Below are 18,564 nucleotides of genomic sequence, written 5' to 3' on the forward strand. Positions count from 1 at the left end.
GCCCCGCCCCTGTTGTCTTCTCGCGGTCAGCTGATTCCGCTGAGGTTAGCCCGCCTGCGGAAATGTACGGTTTTTAACGCGAAAAGCGGCTTTTTTTGGACATGTCAGCAGCTAAGACGGCTCCTCAGCAGCGTTTAAAGACTGGAGTTGTTAATTTTTATAAACGAGGAAGTGGTGAGAATGGGACTGCTTTTGTTGTTGCCATTTGTAGGAGCTAGCTTAAAAAAAGCTAAAGTTTGAGTGTTTTCACTCCGGTTAGTTGGACAGGTGATCATCAGGCTGAGATGGTCTGAGGTGATTTCTGATAATACTCTGAGAAATGGAAGACAGCGATGGGGAGGACGTTAAAGAAACACCTGAGCTGCCACAGGAGGTGAGTTTATTACAGATATCTGTGCCAAAGAGCAGCAATGAAAGTCTAAATTTGTTTAAAAAGCAGTGATTCTGCTTGTCAGTTCAGGATCTGGCATTCACGGTGTGGTATGGGTTGAGCCGAAGCTTCAGGATTGGATCTTTCCCCTCCATGGGTTTTATAATGAATCTGATGATATGTTTCCATCTCTTGCTCCAGATCATAGTTTACATCCTGAGTTTTCTCCACGCTTCAGACAGGAAGGAGGCCTCGCTGGTCTGCCACAGCTGGTACACCGCCAGCCAGGACCTGCGCTTCCAGGTAACTTCCTCCAAACTGCACACACACACACACACACACACACACACTGGGTGCAGCCGGCCTCATGTCTGTGTCTCATGTGCAGAAGAACGTCACCTTCAGCTTCCCGGCTTCAGCCTCATCCCTGGAGCTGGTCAGGGGTCTGTCCAGGAAGTCCCGCTGCAGCCTGAAGATTAGCCAGCTGGATGGCTTCAGTATTTCCAGATCACTCCTCCTGGAGGTGATATATCTTTCCATATCTGAAGTCTGTTTCTGCCTGTGAGTTCACAAAACAACCACAAAGCATCAGTCAGAGCTCATGAAAACCTCTCAGACATGTCGAGGGGCTTTTATTCATTTTAGAAACACCTAGCATCAGCAGACAAATATGCAGATTAGCTACGGCTGCCACATCTTACTCAGCAGTGGCATGCAGGCACTATGGTCCAAAGTTCTCCCTTATTACAGACAGGTGAGTTGTTTGCATGTGAACCTGCAGGCGTGGAATATTTAAAGAACAATACTTCACGTTGTAAAGCTGTAAAAACGTCAGTGGTTGCCAGGAAAATGAAACAAAGTCTAACTCGCCTCATATTGACACTGAATTACGGCGGCCGATGATCTAAAGAGGCAGAACAGTACCTGAAAGCATGAAGACGCACAGCTTAAAGGAGCATTAAAGCAAAAAAAGTAAAAAATATAGGAACACAACAACGTTTTTAGAAGGAACTGAAGAGATCCTAATGATCTATGGGGAAATTATTTGTAATTAAATTTAAATATTTACAAAAACCTAAAGTCCTAGCTCATATCTGCTGAATGTTTGGATATCTAAATGGATAAAATGGCACAAAGTATGCAGAAGTAGTTAGATTGTAAATGATATGAATGCTGGATCACGTGAATAATGAGTTATATTTAGTCATGAATGACTTTTAATGTTGAGTTTTCCCTCTCCTCAGGTGGGTATGTGTCTTGGCTCCAAGGTGGAGAGCTTGGCCCTTCCTGGTAGCAGCGTCACCGAGGCCTCCCTGCTGGCTCTCCTCCCTCGCCTCACCTCCCTGCGCAGGCTGGACCTCAGAGGCCTGGACAGTCTCTTCATGTCTGGAGCCTTTCTGTCCAGGGAGGAGCACAGGCGGCAGGTAATGGCTCAAGAGACACGTTGGATGAATGGATCCTTGTTTTAGTTCAACCTGACCGCCCTGAAAAAAGGTCAGCTGCTACTCATTTTACAGTCATCCGGGCAAATTAAAATGAATGATTATATCTCAGTCCGTTTTATGGTTATTGAGCTAAATTTTAGTGTGGTAGTAGCTGAAAGTCGTTCACCACACTTGCTCATCTTGTATGAGATTGCACATACCGTATTTTCCACACTGTAGGGCGCACTGTACTATAAGACGCATTAAGAGAAAGAAAACAGCCCCGTCTTTTCAGAGAATACTGCACCGATGTAAGCATCAAGTATAAACGCCTCCAACGCTCGCTCAGGTCTGCGCGCCGTGCATGGAGCCCTGCAGGATGATAACTGAGCCTTAATGCTGCAAGCGGTGCGGCTTTGTAGTTTACCAAAGTCGTACTAAAACATAACAACTTCTTACATATATAAGGTGCTCCAGATTATAAGGCGCACTGTCGTTTTTTGAGAAAATTGAAGGCTTTTAGGTGCTCCTTATAGTCTGGAAAATATGTTAATGTCCTTTATATTGTTTGACCAAAATGGCTTTAACTCCATTCCTTCTCATCATAAGATGATCCTAGTTTAAATGCGTTACAGGCAGCGGGTGATATGCATTCCTTCAAGTAATGCCAGACTGTTAATTATTTATGCATTAATAATATCGTGGCCCCTTCAGATTCTTGAAGAGACATGGTTTACTTTCATGAGTATGACCCTAACCTCTCATAAAACTTCCTGCTATGTATTTTCTTTGTTTTGAGTTGGCAGTCCATGTCTGTGTTGCAGGTCAGGTCGGCTCTGAGCGGTCTGAAGGAGCTGGATCTGTCAGACCTGCGTTACCTGTCCGACCTCACCTTCAACCGCCTCACCGGCTGCACGCCGCACCTCTGCCGCCTCTCGCTGGCCGGCTGCCACATAGCTTTTGAGTTTGACCCGTACCAAGGGTGCCCGGTGGGCGCCGTGGAGGACTCCTCGGCTCTTCTGTCACTCAGGAACCTGAGGAGGCTGCTGACAGAGCAGAGGTCCACCCTGGTAGGTCTGGACATCAGCAGGACCTCCATCACCCCCGAGTCGCTGCGCACAGTCGCACAGGTCAGCAGACTGTGAGCCTTTTGATTCTTAAGCTCATCTTATAGTTCAGAGTTCAAACGGACACGTCATACATTCACACCAGCTCCTAATCCTTTTCCCTTTAAGGTTCAGGGTTTGGTGTTGGAGGAGCTGTATCTTCAGGGCTGCAAAGAGCTGACCGACTACTCGGTGGAGATTCTGGTGAAGCACCAGCCAAGCCTCCTGAAACTGGACATCAGCGGCTGCACCGAGCTGACCAGCAGGTCTGTGGAGGCTGCGGCTCGAAGCCTGAAGTCTCTGACGCACCTCTCTTTGTCACGCGACTGGAGGATCACAGAAAAAGGTGCGGATCGGACCAGAGTATCCTCCAGGCCAGCGGGCGTCCAAAAAACAAGTGGGGGGTCCCTAGATAATCTCCAGATATCAACTCATTTAAAAAATAAAATAGTTGATAGTATATTTTCACCATAATTCCTACAAAGAATTAAATCGGTACTTGTACATTTATAAAAACAGTGTTGTGGATGTTGAGACTGTTTGCGTTGTGTCATTATAATCTTGTTTAGTACGATTATTAGCATTTTTTTACATATTTAAACCAGCAGTGAACACACCTTTGTCACTGTTATTTTATGGGATGGAAGCTACAAAGTTCTGGAGCTACAGCTTCAGAAGTTCCGAGTTTAGTGAGGTTAAAGTCTAACTGACCCGATGATGGCATCAGTGAAAAAAGGTAAATATATAAAATAAATTAGTTTTAATTGGATTAACGGAGCTGAAGATGTACAGCCAATAAGCCAGATGTTAACATCAACAGTTTTAAAGGTGAAATGCTTTTTTGTTGAAGTTACTTTTTCCTCCTTCCTGTCCCTTGTTGTTGCCGCTCCAGGGTTCCTGTCCTGTTCTGTCAGTGATGCTTTGATTCATTCCTCAGGTCTCGCAGACCTGCTGTCCGTGTCGTCCCTGGCGTCTCTGGATCTATCCGAATGTCCACACATCAGTGGGACGGAGATGGTGAAAGGCCTGAAGGGATCCAAGGCTGGCAGAAGAAATGTGGAGATGCTGAACCTGAAGAGCTGCACCTATGTCAGGGTCAGTGACCTCCCGGGCTTTCTGCTGCAGGTGATGAGCAGGAACAGGAAGAATAACCATCTGTCCTCCTCTCCCTCAAGGATCTTGCAGTTTTCTCGCTCACGCAGCTCCTTGGGGATTCTCTTCGTGAGTTAGACCTGACGTCGTGCGTCAACGTGACCGACCTGTCCGTGTGCGCCATCGCCACCTACCTGCAGAATCTGGTAATCCTGCGGCTCGGCTGGTGTAAAGAAATCACTGACTGGGGTCTCCTCGGGATGGTGCAGAAAAACCAAAGTGAACCCGACGACGAGACGGTGAGTACCAGCATCCACATGCTGTTGTGGGCTGAAAAGAACAATTCAACAGTGCACGTGTTCGTAACTGTGTGCACGTTCCCGGTGTTTCTCACAGGGAGACCAAGGTCCGAGGTTCACCCGGACGTTTGGCAACATGGGCTTCTTTAAACCCCCTCGGATGCCTTTTGAGGAGCGACCCAAGATGGTGACGCAGAACGACCTGCAGCAGTTCAAACAAAAAGCCGGAGCGTCGCTTTTAGCTCTGAAACGGCTGCAGGAGCTGGACCTCTCGGCCTGCGCCAAGCTCACTGACAGCAGCATCACACAGGTCGGTTGTTTGGACTCGTTTCAGACTCCATCTTTATGTTCAGCGTTTCAGATCGGATCATTTAAAGACGAAGGTTTCGTCCCATCAGTGGTTGAAAGTGAGTGTTGTCAGCAGCTGTTACTTCCTGTCCCTTCAGGTGGTGCGCCACCCTGAGCTCCAGCGTCTGTCGCTCTCCATGCTGCCAGAAATCACTGACGCCAGCTTGGCGTCGGTGGGCCGGCACTGCCGCAGCCTCACCAGCCTGGCGCTCAGCCAGTGTCCAGGCGTCACCGACCGCAGCGTGGCTCAGGCTGTGCCGTACCTCCACCGGCTGCAGCACCTCCACCTGTCCTGCTGCAACAACATCACCGACAGGTGGGTGCTGTTCAGCTTCACCCACTGCTGCAGCTAAAATTAGCACAACTGCAGCTAAAAGTTAAAATGAGTAAAACTGTAGCTAAAAGCTACCATTAGGAAAGCAGTAGTTAAAGGCTAAAATCAGCTAAAATGACAGCTTGAAGCTAAAAAGAGCAAAACTGCAGTTAAAACTTAAAATTAGCTAATTTTGACTAATAGTTAAAATGACTATAATTGTAGCTAAAGGCTAGAATTAGCCAAACAGTAGCTTTAAGCTATAATTAGCAAAACCCTAGTTAAAAGTTAAAATCAACAAAACCATAGCTAAAACCAATAAAATAGCAAAACAAGAGCTTAAAGCTAAAATTAGCAAATTTTAACTAGAAGTTAAAATGAGTAGAACTGTAGCTAAAAGCTACCATTAGGAAATCAGTAGTTAAAGGCTAAAATCAGCTAAAATGAGAGCTTGAAGCTAAAATTTACAAAACTGTAGTTAAAAGCTAAAATTAGGCAAACAGTAGCTTTAGGCTAAAATTAGCAAAACTGCCACTGAAAGCAATAAAATAGCTAAAAGCTAAAATCAGCAAAACCATAGCTACAAGCAATAAAATAGCAAAACAGTAGCTTAAAGCTAAAATTAACAAAACTATGGATAAAAGCTAAAATTAGCTAATTTTGACTAAAATTTAAATTGAGTAGAGCTGTAGTTAAAAGCTAGAATTAGCAAAAGAGAAGGTGAAAGCTAAAAAGATCAAATTAGATGCATCCTGCTGAAGCAGATTTTAGAGAAAGTTTTTGAAGGAACTGAAGAGATCTGATTTTATTGTAAATAAAGCTGAAAAGGTCAGAGCGCACCACTCCTGATGTACGCCTGGATAAAAACACAAAGTAGCAGAGAAGAAATGTGACTGTAAAAACCGAAGGAAGAAGCTACAAACCTTTACCCGACTCACCTGAGGCGTTTCTCTGCTCACCTGCAGGTCCCTGTTCCTCCTGATGCAGCACTGCCAGCGCCTGAAAACGGTCGACGTGTCGAGGTGCAAAAACATCTCCATGACGGCGGTGGATCTCCTCCAGTCACAGCTGCCGTTTCTGGAAAATGTTCATCACAGACTCATAGGTGGGGCTGACGTGACGCTGAGCGACTGACGGCCGCTCCGGGTGGGGCTGGCGTTCCCCTCAAATAAAAACATCTGATATTTAGGTTGATCTGATGGATCACCGTCAGACACACAGACTTCTCTTTAAAGACAGAAAACTTTTGTGTTTAAAAGTTAACACGTTTATCTAAAAGATTAGCTGAAGGTTTGGTTGAAACATGAAGCAGCAGGAACTGTTTTATAATTTAATCATTTTGAATTAATGTAATTTAGTTTTTTTACTTTAGGAAGGAAAAATGAAGGAATATATAAACTCTCCACCCGCCCTGCCTTCGTACTCATATTTATTTTAAACACTAAGAACTCATCAGTACAGCTCGGATAAAACAGGAAGTGATGTTCTGAAACTAAATCCTGATCATTTCAAGTTTAGTACCGTTTATTTTTGTTTTAATGTTTTTAATGAATGTTATGATCAAACCAGAGTGTTGCTTTATTTATTTAAAGAACTCTAGCATCGGTTTGTGACGCTGACTCAGACTTTAAGGCACTGAAGTCGCAGCATTTCAGGAGCGAATGCATATCGCCCGCCACCTCTGATCGAACCTCGTTAACGACGTGTCAGGATGACTCGCAGCTACTACCACCTCACGTTCAGCTCCGAGTTGGAGCTGCTTCCGTGTCGGCTCCGTTTAATTAGCTGTGGCTGCCATCTTGAACTGGAGCGACTCCTGCAGACGTTTGTCCAGCGATTAGTTAAAATCCATCCGGTGGTTCGTGAGGTATTTCGCTAACAGACTGTCAACATTTCAGTCGGTGCTCAGAGGATGTGCCGAGGATGACTCTCAGCTATTACCGCACCAATTGTTGCGGCTATTTTTGTTTCTGCCAAAGATGCTTAGCTGTGGCGGCCATCTTGGAAGGTGTTGACTCCAGGAGTTAATCAGTTGTAGATGTGAATCCAGTGATTGCTTTCTTAGTTTTATTAAAATCTGTCCAGTGGTTCAGGGGATATTTTGCTAACGCTACAGATAAAAAACCCTCATCTCCTTCACTTTTGGCGGCGGGGGGTAAAAATGCTGCGTCGTCCCACAAAAAGCAGACAAATCCAGATGAGTTGTGTTGAAATCTGTGGACCTTTTTATACGTTACCTTAACACAACGAACCTCCGTTATTTCTTTTTGTTAAAAACACTGTTTTATGACCAAACTACACAAAATGTTTGGAAATAAACCAAAGTTTTGGCTACAATGCAATAAGAAAAGACAAAAAAAAAAAACAGACATTCGACTCTTGTTTGTGTGAATTTGTGTTTTTTTACTGATTAAAGTGAATCAGGGGCATCCAGGAAGCCCATCAGCTGCGTTGAAATGAAAAGGCCTCGATTTATTTCTCCTTTCAAGATGGCTGGAAGTCATGTAGACCGTTAATGTCAGTTTGTAGCCAGCTGCTCTGAGTCGCCTATGTCACATTATAACGAGTACCTCACACAAGAAGCAACAACTTAAACGTTAAAACGTCTGATCTGAAAAAATCAATCTGGTCAGGAATCATGCAGATTTACAGGAATAATAAAAAAAAGTCACTGCAAGCATCAAACATTGATTTGTGGCAAAGGTCTGTTCAAACTAAACACACGTGTACACGATGCTTTAAAACAAAAATTCATTCAGAGAGATAAAAAAAAAAAGCTTTTAGACACTGAAAAATACATTTCTCTCCTCAGCTGTACATGAATTATTTGTACCATGTGGTCAAATTATGCCCACTTTAAAATAAGAAAAGAAAAGCTGTGCACTTTGGGACATTCTTTACATATTTCTTTAGATGCAATTAAGAATATAAAAAGGATTTGGTAATAAATTTAACATACCGTGACCCGAGTGGTTGTTTTATGGAAGATAAATCATTTTTTTAAGCTTCCTGAGCACCGAGGAACAGGTGCAGAGATGTAGTTTGATGTCGGAGTTTCAATAATCTGTGGAAATTGTCCTAAAAAAAAAATAATCACAAAATAAGTGCATGGATGCACAACACACGTTGCAGCCGTTCCCATTTCTGTGCACGCCCTACTGCTCCGTCTGGCTGAAGTCGTAGCAGAAGTTGTAGTTGCTCGGAGGTTTTGGGACGACGGGGGCGCTGTCCGGGATGGGAACGTTCTCCAGGTCCAGGAGGCGGAGTTTGATCTCCATGGAGAGGAGGATCTCCAGCTCGCTCCGCATGGATTCACTACTCATGTCCCTGCCCAGGAGGACGCTCAGCCCGTCCGTCCACAGGCAGAACTGACAGATGGGGAGAAGACGGCAAAGCGCTCGGGTCAAAACCAGCAAAGAGCTTCTAGAAACACGGAGGAATTCAGGAAGTACAGAGCCCAGACTCACGTCGGTTCTGGAGGGGGCGATGAAGTTCAGGCTGTACTCCTCGACGTCGTACGTGATGCTGAATGCCAGATCCATCACCTCCTGCAGCAGGAGAGCAGCTCGTTACGTCAACCAACACCAACACACAAAAACTCACAAGGAGCTGGACCGACCTTGTTCTGTTTGCCTTTGTTCTCCTTCATGTGGGGGCAGTCTTTCCCCGTCAACAAGCCTTTAATATCTGCCACCGGAACTGGAAGAGGAACGAGTTCAGAAAATGTCTGCAAAATCCACTTCTTTACATCCAAATGGTTTTCATTTAATATCTATCATTAGTTTGACCAAGTCCAGATTAACCAGTTTACAACTTCAGTTGTGTAAAATGTAAATGGAACGATTTGCCAATCTCAGAAATCCATATTTTACTCAGAATGGAACATAGTAAACATATCAGATGTTTAAACTGATGTCAGCAGCATCTCAAACAAGTCTTTAAAAAGTAAGTGATAAGAACAGGAAACGGCTGCAGGTCAGTAAGAGGACTGGATATAAAAACATTTTTAAAAAGCTGCAAAGGTTTATAAACTAATCTCACGCGTGCATGACCTTTTGTTTACATGCATGAGCTTCTGCTTAGGCTTCCAGGAGGTAAAAAGGAGCCAAAACTCACTTTTTTCTTGAAGTGTTTCTATTGCTGGACTTTCTGCATCTTCTTCCACGTCACCGAAATGCAGCATTTTGTGATTGGGCGACAGGCGGCAGTACCACAGTTTATCTGACGGGAGGAGAAAACAAACAACAATAGTTAGATTTAAAGTGACGGGTCGACGGTGTGAGACGTTAACTGATGATCTGAGCTGTACGTTCGTCTCACCCTGTCTTCGTCGGCTGCTGATCTTCCTGAACATGGTTCCCTGACACAGCCTGTTGAGCCTCTGCTGGCGGATCAGCTCCAGCAGCTCCGGCTTCAGGCGCTCCTTGAGTTCGCTGGAAAGGAAGAACGTTCTCAGTCCGGACAGTAAAATGCTAGGAGTGGAAGCTGTGTGGAGCGGGTGATCCTGTTGTTTATCATGCAGTACAACCATCTTTAATCCTGAAACCCCTCATCGTGTCTGAAGCGAGCAGAACCTGAAGCTCTGGGACTCACAGCACGGGCGGCGCGAGAGTCTCCTCCTGATGCAGCCGCTCCGTCTGCCGCAGCTTCAGGATCTCGCTGTAGTTCAGAGCATTAACTTTGTTTTTGAAGAGCTCCAGAGAGGTCGGCTTACTCGACAGGGTCCTGGTGATCTGCTCCCTCACCACCTGCATCACCTGGGGAACACGGAGCCAGGTGAGTTCGCAGGGAAACAAGGGGTAATAGGAGGCGCTGGAGAGGAGCGTTCAGTTCACATTTAGTCGTCTTACATCCTCTGAGAAGTTAAATTCAAGCCTTTTAAATGGTAATTTTCAACCTTAAAGAGCGTCAGTGGATTATATTCTAAACAAACCAACAACTTTGCAACAATAAATGCAATACAGTTCTTGTTTTAAGCACTTTACAAGCCTTGAACACATCATCTGAGTGTCTCCAGCACCGTTACAAACCCAGGATGATCCGTCATCGGCTCATCTCTGATCCGGTCAGATTTCATCGATTATCAGCCTGAAGTTTAGCATCCAATCACAAGATTTGTTGTTTTTTTTTATACAAACACGTGTTCAATAATCCGTCCATTGTGTGCGACACACAAACAAACAAACAAACAAACATAAACCTAAACAAATGCTGCCAGACTGAACTGCTGCGTGGCTTTTTTCTGCATGACTTGTTAAAGTGAAGCTCATAAAAATGGACCGAGGGGCGAGCTGCGGGCGGCTTGTCAAACCGCAGAGTTTAAAATCTATAACTCGCTCAGCTGGAAATGGAGAAACAATCTATACAGAAATCTATACGGTGCTACTGCTGACCCGAATCATTCCTGATTGCAAACAATCAGCAGCTAAAGTGTCATATGAGGGATTTGGTTTCGTTCAGATGTCGTCTTTTAGAACAACCTAAAGGCAGAGTCGACAAGGATTTTATCGTCTTCACAGTGTTTACGAGTGAATTTATCTGGCAGCGGGAGAAAAACAAACAGAGTCAGACTCTTATTGTGTATCGTGACACAAAAACAAGTGACTAAAAAGTCTCACAGACGAAATCAACCCGGTGTTCAGACATTTTCAGCTCCTTCACACTTTAATTACTCAGGATTGTGAAATGCTGCCTCTTTTCTAACATAATAACCTTCAGGAATGATTAAAAAAAAAAAAAGAGAGATTCTCGAGAAAGTCTTACCTCCATTTTCTCCTCCTTTAAAGTATTTTAACGAATCCTCAGAAAGCTAACGGGGATGGCGAGCGGAGTTTAGGTGCGTCAGAGATCACCTGCGTGACGGGAGAGCCGTCAGCCTTTGGGTGTTTTGTAAACAGACACCCTGATTCTGCCACACATGCACACCCCCCGCCCCACGTGACCTCCTCTATGTCATTTAGCTCCGGTGACCAATCAGAGGGACGACTGGCAGCTGACTGTTCCCTCAAACCCTGCGGAGTGTGTGTGGGCATGCATCACCAATGAAAGGTAGTCTGGACCCGTTAGTAACAAAGCCTGTATTTTCAGTGTCACGTTTCTTTTGCCTGCGACCTACAACTCTGTGTGGTAGTAGCTGAGATCACGCTTGATGTCCAAGCGTCGCATGAGATAATCTTATTTTCCAGTTTTCACCAAAACAGCTTCAACTCCGTCATTTCTCAATAAAAGATGATTTTAGTCTAAAAGTCTGGCATGAAAGGCGGCGGGCGATATGCATTCCTTCAGAGGAAACGAGGCCTTTGATGTGAGCTTTCACGTCCCTCCTGTTGGAGCGTAATTACTGCTGAGGCACTGAGCTCTTTGTTTTTCTCGTCTCCTTCTGCCTCCGTTTCTGCTGCTCACCACGTTTCTCTTTGTCCAGCTCGGGGCCCTTTGTCCTCGCCCCAGAGCACCCTGGGTAGTTGGCCCTGAGGAAAGACAAAAGGCCGGCCTGCCGGTCTGACGCTCGGGACAGTGGCCCGCAGCGGAAAGGTCAAAGGTCGCAGAGTTTTATGAGTACCAGGAGACGCTTCGGTCCTAAAGAGCCATCACCAATCTGCTGAGGGACTGGTTGGAGTTCATAAAGAGTCCTTCAGAGGGGACAAACGTTTTGTTTTTCCTACCTTGTCGAAGTCCTCCTGTGTGGCTCTCATCTCCTTCCAGGTTTTGTTTAGGAGCTGAATACAGACGCAGAAAAGCTCCTCCATCAGTTTATCCTGACTGAAGAAGATGGGGTGGTAGTCGAGTCCCGTCTCTGTGGCTGTTAACGCACGACAAGGACCACTTTAACGTTTGATGGCGGATTAAAAAGGAAACACTGTCGTCTCTGGGCCTGGTCTGAACCTACGTGGCTCTCCGATTCGCAGGATTTCACACAGGATGAGCGTGAGCTGGATGCTGCTCCGGGCAAACGGACACTCGTGTTTGTCCTCTCTGCTGCTGTTCTCCAGAACAAACTGCAACGAGCCACAAAACGCCGTTTTAGTTGGTTATGCAACGTTTTTATTGTTCATCAGAAAGCATACAGGTCAAATCATGATAAAGTAGAGTTCATGTTCCTTTTTAAAAGAGAAAAAACGTTTGACAGATATAAGTGAACTCACCCTGCTGTAGGCGTCAGGATAATGTGTGGCAAAATAATACATGGTGTCCAGCGCTAAAAGACCGGGAGGTGTCCGCACCAAGTCCTGACCGGGGTTACTGTTGTTCTGAAAAGAAAGAGAAGCTCAAACTCAGGACGATCGGGTTTGAAAGAGTAAATCTCCAACATGCGTTTTTAGGGCAGTAACTTACAGAAAAGCCCAGTTTCCTGAACTCTTTTGCGCAGAGTGAGCGTCGCCTGTCGTGGCTGAGGCTGTTCTCGCTGTCCGTCTCAAACGCCGCCTGCCGCAAAGTGTGAAGGATGTCTCTTTGCTCCTGAAGCAGGAAGAAAAGAATTTGTTCTGCATTTAGTAGATTTATTTCAGGGCTGTCGAACTCAGGGCCTCGAGGCGCTGCCGTCCTGGACGTTTTAGGTTTTCCTGCTCCGACACGCCTGATTCAGACGGTTTAATCACCTCCTCACCGAATCATCAGGTTCTGCAGAACCAGAATCATTTAAAGCAGGTGTTTTAAGGCAAGAACACGTCTAAAACATGCAGGAAAGCGGCCCCCGAGGAGCGGAGTTTAGATTATACTCGAACTGCCACCGTCAGAAACTGGTCACACTGCATCTGTGGAAATGGACCACAATGCATTGGGGGACCATGGTCCGCCATGTGGGGACCCTCAGTCTACTATATGATGACTACAATGTGGTGAATGAGTGAACATTTCAAACACAGCCTTAGCCTTTTTCTATATGTATCTGTGAACAAAACAAGATGACATTTAAGACGATTCACCGAGGAAAAGAAAAGAAAAAACAAACATCGGACCAAAGAAAAGCACATTAAGTTTTGCATCGATACTGGAAGGGACGAACTTTCAGTTTTTAACAACAAAGACAGTTTCAGAAACTGAACCGTCGGATGTGAGGAGAAGTTCTGTCTCACCTGGTTGCAGCAGTCCAGCGGCATCCTCATGCGATCCTCCAAATGGTTTAATGTGACCGACTGTAGGACGTAAAGGTAGTGGGCCATCTCATCCTGGACTAACCCAGAACTGAGAATAATGTTCTGAAAATTAAAAAAAAAAAAAGGCTGTCATCACATCTGAAGATTTCCCAACTGCTTAATTCTGTTATCAATTAAAACCTCTGCAGAATCGCTCACCTTATAAATGTACTGACGGAGATTCTTCTTATTCAGAAACGCAAACATTTCCTGGAAAGAAAAAAAGGACAGATGTTTGACTGAGGTGTGGAGACACATTTCAGACACGGGGTGGCGCTACAGGGTCGGCGACTGCACAGCGGGCAGGACGGCGGTTGGCGTGAGGAACTTTGACCCCCGCCGTGGTACGGCCATCTCTGACTCAACTGCTTTTGTTCACAGCTAATGTGCTGATAAGAAGGGCGGGTTTGTTGACCTGCTGCACAGCTCGCATGCGAGGTGGCGCAACGAAGGGAGGAACTGTGGCCATGCAGAGACAGAGGAGCAGAAAACATCGGCCTGCAGGGACTCTGAGAAGGGAAACGCTCGAGTCATAAACTCTATCTGTACAGGAAGTGGGAATAAAAGTTTATTAACAAAGAGGAGCCCTACAAACGACACTCGCAGCTGTAAATAAACCAGAAAATCAACATTCTTGCAAACCAATGTAATTTTCTTTCCAGTTAAAAAGTATTTTGATCTCGTGCACCCATCTCAAAGATGGAGGACGTACGCTGAACTAATGATTCCCAACGTTGGAGTCGGGACCCCAATGTGGGTCACCCAACACCAATCAGGGGTCCTTAGATAATCTCCAGATATCAAGTTACAAATAAAAACCCAGTTTTTATGAAATATTTACACCATAATTGTTACAGAGGATTGAAATGAAAGTCATTTAATGATTTCAAAAATAGCTAAATAGATGCTAAGACTGTTTGTGTTGTCATTACGCCCTTATTGAATTGGACCGTTAGCACTTTTGGATGTTTAAACAGCCAACAGATGGGGTCACGCACCTTTGTCACTGTTATTTTATGGGTCGGAAGCTGAAAAGTTTGGGAACCACTGCACTACAAACGATCTAAACTGGTTTTACGAACGTACTGCAGCCCTGAAAACGTTCTCCTGGTGTGACGGCACGGGAACGTAGCAGTCGCGCGTTAGATGCGTGTTTTTGTCTCGATTTGACCGTCATCGTCACTGAGCTGCGAACAGACGGGGGATCTCACAGAGAACTGCATCAAATACGACCAGCAAGTGCCGAGAAACGTCAAACTGACCCGTCTGCTCAGTCTAGGTGAGCTTTCTATTGTTTGTTTGTGTAAACAACAACAAAAGAATGAAACAAACAAAGCCACGTGGCTGTTGATGAAATTAATTACGCAGAAAACAGACGCTGAGCTGAAACAAGATTCTCTGCAAGATTTTAAAAACTAATACGTTTCAAATTTGAGACCTACGTGAATTACAAAAAAAAGCAAAAAGATCGATGAGTTTCAGGAGCAAATGAATACAGTAAATTCCTTCAGACAGCGTGAAATCATCTGAAATCCAGAGAGAACGACAACAAAAAGAACGAATAAGTGCCAGCTGCGTCAAAACAATACATAACTAAATAAAAAAGTTGATGGAAGAAGCAATAAATTTGTGAATATGCAAATGTAAGACAGAACTAAATGCATTTTAGGACCTAAAATTAAAATTCTGAATGTATTTAAAATCGTTAAAAACTGAGCCTTTTCAGGAGCCGGCTGTAAAATATGTCAAAGGTTCAGGCAGACAGCAGCACGCGCCGCTGTCAGGAAGCAACAAACACAGGAAAAAACCCCGCAAGAAACCAAACACCTGCCCCCCAGCGTGCTGGGAAGCTCCGACTTCAGATTAAAGCTCATAAGGAAGTCAGAAACAGAAAGCAGCAGCACCTGTCTGTCCGAATCCCCCGCCGTTTGTAGTAGCGCCATCAGCAGGGCCATGGCTTTGGTTTGGATCTGCTGATTTGTCCTGAAAAACAAAAACAACAAATGAAAGAACGAAAAGAGACAAACCCCTCAGTTCTCAGGCTTCTATGAGATTTGTATCTGTTGAATCTCGATGAGGTAAAGGCACGTAGTTCATGTATTCAAACACTTCCTGTTACAGTAAGAATCTAACAACAAAGATGTGCCACTTTTAAAAGTTTATCTGATTTTTTTTTCCAGTGTTTCAGACTAAAAGACCTGCTTGATGGAGAACAAAAGAGCTCCTTTAAACAGGGGTCTCCAATCCTGGTCCTCAGGGCCACCATCCTGCATGTTTTCCTTGTTTCTCTGCTCCGTCACACCTGATTCAGAGGTTAAATCACCTCTTCATGTTCTGCAGAAGCCTGTTAATCACCCATTGATTCATAACAGGTGTGTTGGAGCAGAGGAACAAGTAAAACATGCAGGATGGTGGCCCAAAGAGGACCAGGGTTGGAGATCACTGCCTTTAAAGCATGACTTACATCAGGAAAGTAACTGAAGCTCGAGAGAAAACTGCTGATTTTGTTGAAGTATTCAGTGATTTCATGTCTGGGCTGAGAGAGTTCCTGATTCGTTTTGTTGTTTTTGTTACTTACACCTGTAAGTGAGCGATAAGTCTCTCCATGGTGACTTCGTGTTTGACTTGAACAAACAGGCCGTGGCTGCTCATTACCATGCTCTCCAGGATGTCCAGGGACACCTGCTGGATGGATTCGTCGCTCACCTTGGCGTTGACGAAGCAGGCGATCTGAATGCGGAAAACAAACAGCTATGAAGATAAAAACAAAAGAAAAAACCAACACAAAGGAGAGACGGTGGCAGTTAAAGAACCTTCTTGATGAAGACAGAAGAGAGGTTCTCCCAGGAAACAATCCCATGATCCATCAGCTCCATGAAGGCGGTCAGTGTGTGCGTCATGATCAAGTTGTTCCTGAACGAGGAGCACCGACATCACAAGGTATCAATCACACGAAAACGCCAACATCTTCCAAGACATGCTGAGCTGAAGTTCAGCACCAGGACACGGAGAGACACGAGTGGGACGACTTACTCGTTAGAGTCTTCCACTATTTTCACCAAACTGAGGTGTCCGTCTTTCGTGATGAACTCGTGAGCGAACGTGGCGTCCCTGGAGACGTTCGCCAGCTCCTTCAGCGAGTTGCAGCGCACGCTCGCATCCGAGCTCTTGATGCCCTTGAACAGGTCTTCTGCACAGCGACCCTGAGAAACACAGAAATAACGTATTTGCTCATTCAGCAGCAAGATTTTGAGTTTTATTTTTTGCTTAAATGCAGCTAATGTGTGTTTAATTTAAAAAAATGGTCCGTTAATCTTTAGAGAAAGTAAAATATATCCAGTACTTGTGAAATTACACAACCCTTTGCTTTCATATCCTGTGTGATTCCTGAATTTGTTTATAAGTCCTGCAGCTTGGAGGGATTTTTTAATCCATTTTTTTTTCCCCAAAATGAATTTATGAACACGAGCTGCTTGCTTCAGGTCCTTCCACAACATTTATAACAAGTAAACATTTAATTAAGCCCTTCCACAAAGAAAAACAACAACTAGAGTCTCGTCTTTCTGACAGAATATCTGCCGTTGTACCGAGATTCATTTCACTGAGACTTCATTTTCTTTAGACTTCTTTGGAATAATACAGAACACCCTCAGCACCGTGATACTACCTCCAGCATGTTCCACAGCTGAGATCTTTTTATTGTGTCGGAAAGAAATGTCTTTGTTGTCTCGTCCATCCCTTCATGGTCGTATTTGCAGGAAGTTACAGGACGGCCTTCACGAGGACGTCTCCAAAGAGTCCTTCCTCACGTGAGTCGCAGAGGCTCCTGCCGCTTCACTTTTGAAAATTTGTGGCGCAAAATGTTCAGAGTCGTGGTGGGCGTCTGGAGCCCTTGTCAGGAGCGGCAGAGCTGTATTCTGACACCTGCGCAGGAGCTCGCCTCTGACGGAAAACATCCGAATGTCCAGGTCTGAAAACACACCTGCGATCAACAATCACCCCTGAAGAACTGCTTCAAACCTGCCTGTCGTCGATTCAGCAGTAGATTAAATGGTAAATGTGGGGGCGGCTGCTGGGGCGGGCAACGAAAAGTGCACGGCCTAAAATACAGACCTGCAAGCTGCACATATGTCAATAAACTCAGTTTTTTTTTTTTAAACTTTTGAGTCGCCAACTAGTCTCTGTGGTCTCATGAACTGACTCTTTGTTGTTGTTTTTATTTATTAATAGTAAAAATTAGGGTAGAGTGCCTTCTCCGGGTCCCCCAAGTGGAGGAGTTTAAGTATCTCGGGGTCTTGTTCACGAATGAGGGAAAAATGGAGCGGGAGATCGACAGGTGGATTGGTGCAGCGTCTGCAGTGAAGCGGGCGCTGTACCGATCTGTCGTGGTGAAGAGAGAGCTGAGTCAAAAAGAGAAGCTCTCGATTTACCGGTCGATCTACGTTCCTACCCTCATCTATGGTCACGAGCTTTGGGTAGTGACCGAAAGAACGAGATCACGAATACAAGCGGCTGAAATGAGTTTCCTCCGTNAGGGTGTCTGGGCTCTCCCTTAGAGATNCGGGTGAGAAGCTCGGTCATCCGGGAGGGACTCAGAGTAGAGCCGCTGCTCCTCCACGTCGAGAGGAGCCAGTTGAGGTGGCTCGGGCATCTGGTGAGGATGCCTCCTGGACGCCTCCCTGGTGACGTCCCACCGGGAGGAGGTCCAGAGGGAGACCCAGGACACGCTGGAGGGATTGGGAACGCCTTGGGATTCCCCCGGAGGAGCTGGCCCAAGTGGCTGGGGAGAGGGAAGTCTGGGTCTCCCTGCTTAGGCTGCTGCCCCCGCGACCCGACCCCGGAAAAGAGGAAGAAGATGGATGGATGGATGGATAGTAAAAATACATTCAACTCTGATAATCCTAGAGGTGTTTGTCACTAACAGATGCTTCACTGGTTCCATCAGACGATGCTTTAGGTCATAAACACAAAGAAGTGTTTGTTGAACGTTATTATCAAATAATACAGCAGGGATTTATGAAGGCGGAGGTGCATGAGGGAAAACAGCCCGCTGGTTTGTTGGTTATAGACTCACCGGTGCTTTGGTCAGACGCAGGATGCAGCCGTGCTTAATGTCCAGACGATTCTACACACACACACACACACAGAGAAAACAAAACACCAATCTCAGCACCAGTCAGGTTAAAATTACAAGGCAGATGAGGCGAGGAAGGCAAACACTAACAGCACGGCTCCACAAAGCGCAGAAACAAAGGATCAGTTTAAGGGATAAACTGTCACAAATAAACAAAGAAACTAAGTTCTGATTAATTATTACAGATGGTCATTTGAAACAGTGAGGTTCTATCAGTTTTCTTAATGAAGAACATCAGAATGTAATGTTGGGATAAATAACAATCTGTTTGAAAAGAGAAATATAAACAAAATGTGTTAAAAACAAAATGTGGCGACATTTCAAAGGCAGCTTAAACAGAGAATCC

General features: G+C 45.2%; 2 protein-coding genes across 2 annotated transcripts in view; one reads left to right on the forward strand and one right to left on the reverse strand.

The window, feature by feature from the left end:
* lrrc29 (leucine rich repeat containing 29) lies at positions 1-7,687 on the forward strand. The gene is made up of 12 exons (XM_025006552.2): positions 1-174; positions 260-373; positions 572-673; positions 759-893; positions 1,615-1,794; positions 2,619-2,924; positions 3,030-3,246; positions 3,838-3,995; positions 4,076-4,291; positions 4,389-4,601; positions 4,738-4,955; positions 5,918-7,687. Exons 2-12 carry the CDS (start codon positions 320-322, stop codon positions 6,084-6,086), a joined length of 1,968 nt encoding a protein of 655 aa, XP_024862320.1. The 5' UTR covers positions 1-174; positions 260-319; the 3' UTR covers positions 6,087-7,687.
* elmo3 (engulfment and cell motility 3) overlaps positions 7,155-18,564 on the reverse strand; it is a 21,829-nt gene continuing 10,419 nt past the window's right edge. The window contains exons 5-21 of the mRNA XM_017419071.3: positions 18,159-18,209; positions 16,118-16,287; positions 15,898-15,997; positions 15,663-15,814; positions 14,989-15,067; positions 13,244-13,294; positions 13,025-13,147; positions 12,285-12,407; positions 12,095-12,199; positions 11,839-11,947; positions 11,615-11,751; positions 9,546-9,709; positions 9,273-9,385; positions 9,069-9,173; positions 8,572-8,651; positions 8,420-8,500; positions 7,155-8,320 (exon numbers count right to left, since the gene is read on the reverse strand). Of these exons, the coding sequence (XP_017274560.1) occupies positions 8,108-8,320; positions 8,420-8,500; positions 8,572-8,651; positions 9,069-9,173; positions 9,273-9,385; positions 9,546-9,709; positions 11,615-11,751; positions 11,839-11,947; positions 12,095-12,199; positions 12,285-12,407; positions 13,025-13,147; positions 13,244-13,294; positions 14,989-15,067; positions 15,663-15,814; positions 15,898-15,997; positions 16,118-16,287; positions 18,159-18,209 (1,956 nt within the window). The 3' untranslated portion in view covers positions 7,155-8,107. The remainder of the gene's footprint in view (positions 8,321-8,419; positions 8,501-8,571; positions 8,652-9,068; positions 9,174-9,272; positions 9,386-9,545; positions 9,710-11,614; positions 11,752-11,838; positions 11,948-12,094; positions 12,200-12,284; positions 12,408-13,024; positions 13,148-13,243; positions 13,295-14,988; positions 15,068-15,662; positions 15,815-15,897; positions 15,998-16,117; positions 16,288-18,158; positions 18,210-18,564) is intronic.

The sequence above is a fragment of the Kryptolebias marmoratus genome, linkage group LG11, assembly GCF_001649575.2.
Source record: "Kryptolebias marmoratus isolate JLee-2015 linkage group LG11, ASM164957v2, whole genome shotgun sequence".
NCBI classification, from domain to species: domain Eukaryota; kingdom Metazoa; phylum Chordata; class Actinopteri; order Cyprinodontiformes; family Rivulidae; genus Kryptolebias; species Kryptolebias marmoratus.

Coding starts and splice junctions, on each gene's coding strand:
- lrrc29 (XM_025006552.2), top strand. CDS start 320: ATGGAAGACAGCGATGGGGAGGACGTTAAAGAAACACCTGAGCTGCCA. Junction 1,795..2,618: donor GGGAGGAGCACAGGCGGCAG/GTAATGGCTCAA, acceptor TCTGTGTTGCAG/GTCAGGTCGGCTCTGAGCGG. Junction 4,602..4,737: donor CTGACAGCAGCATCACACAG/GTCGGTTGTTTG, acceptor CTGTCCCTTCAG/GTGGTGCGCCACCCTGAGCT.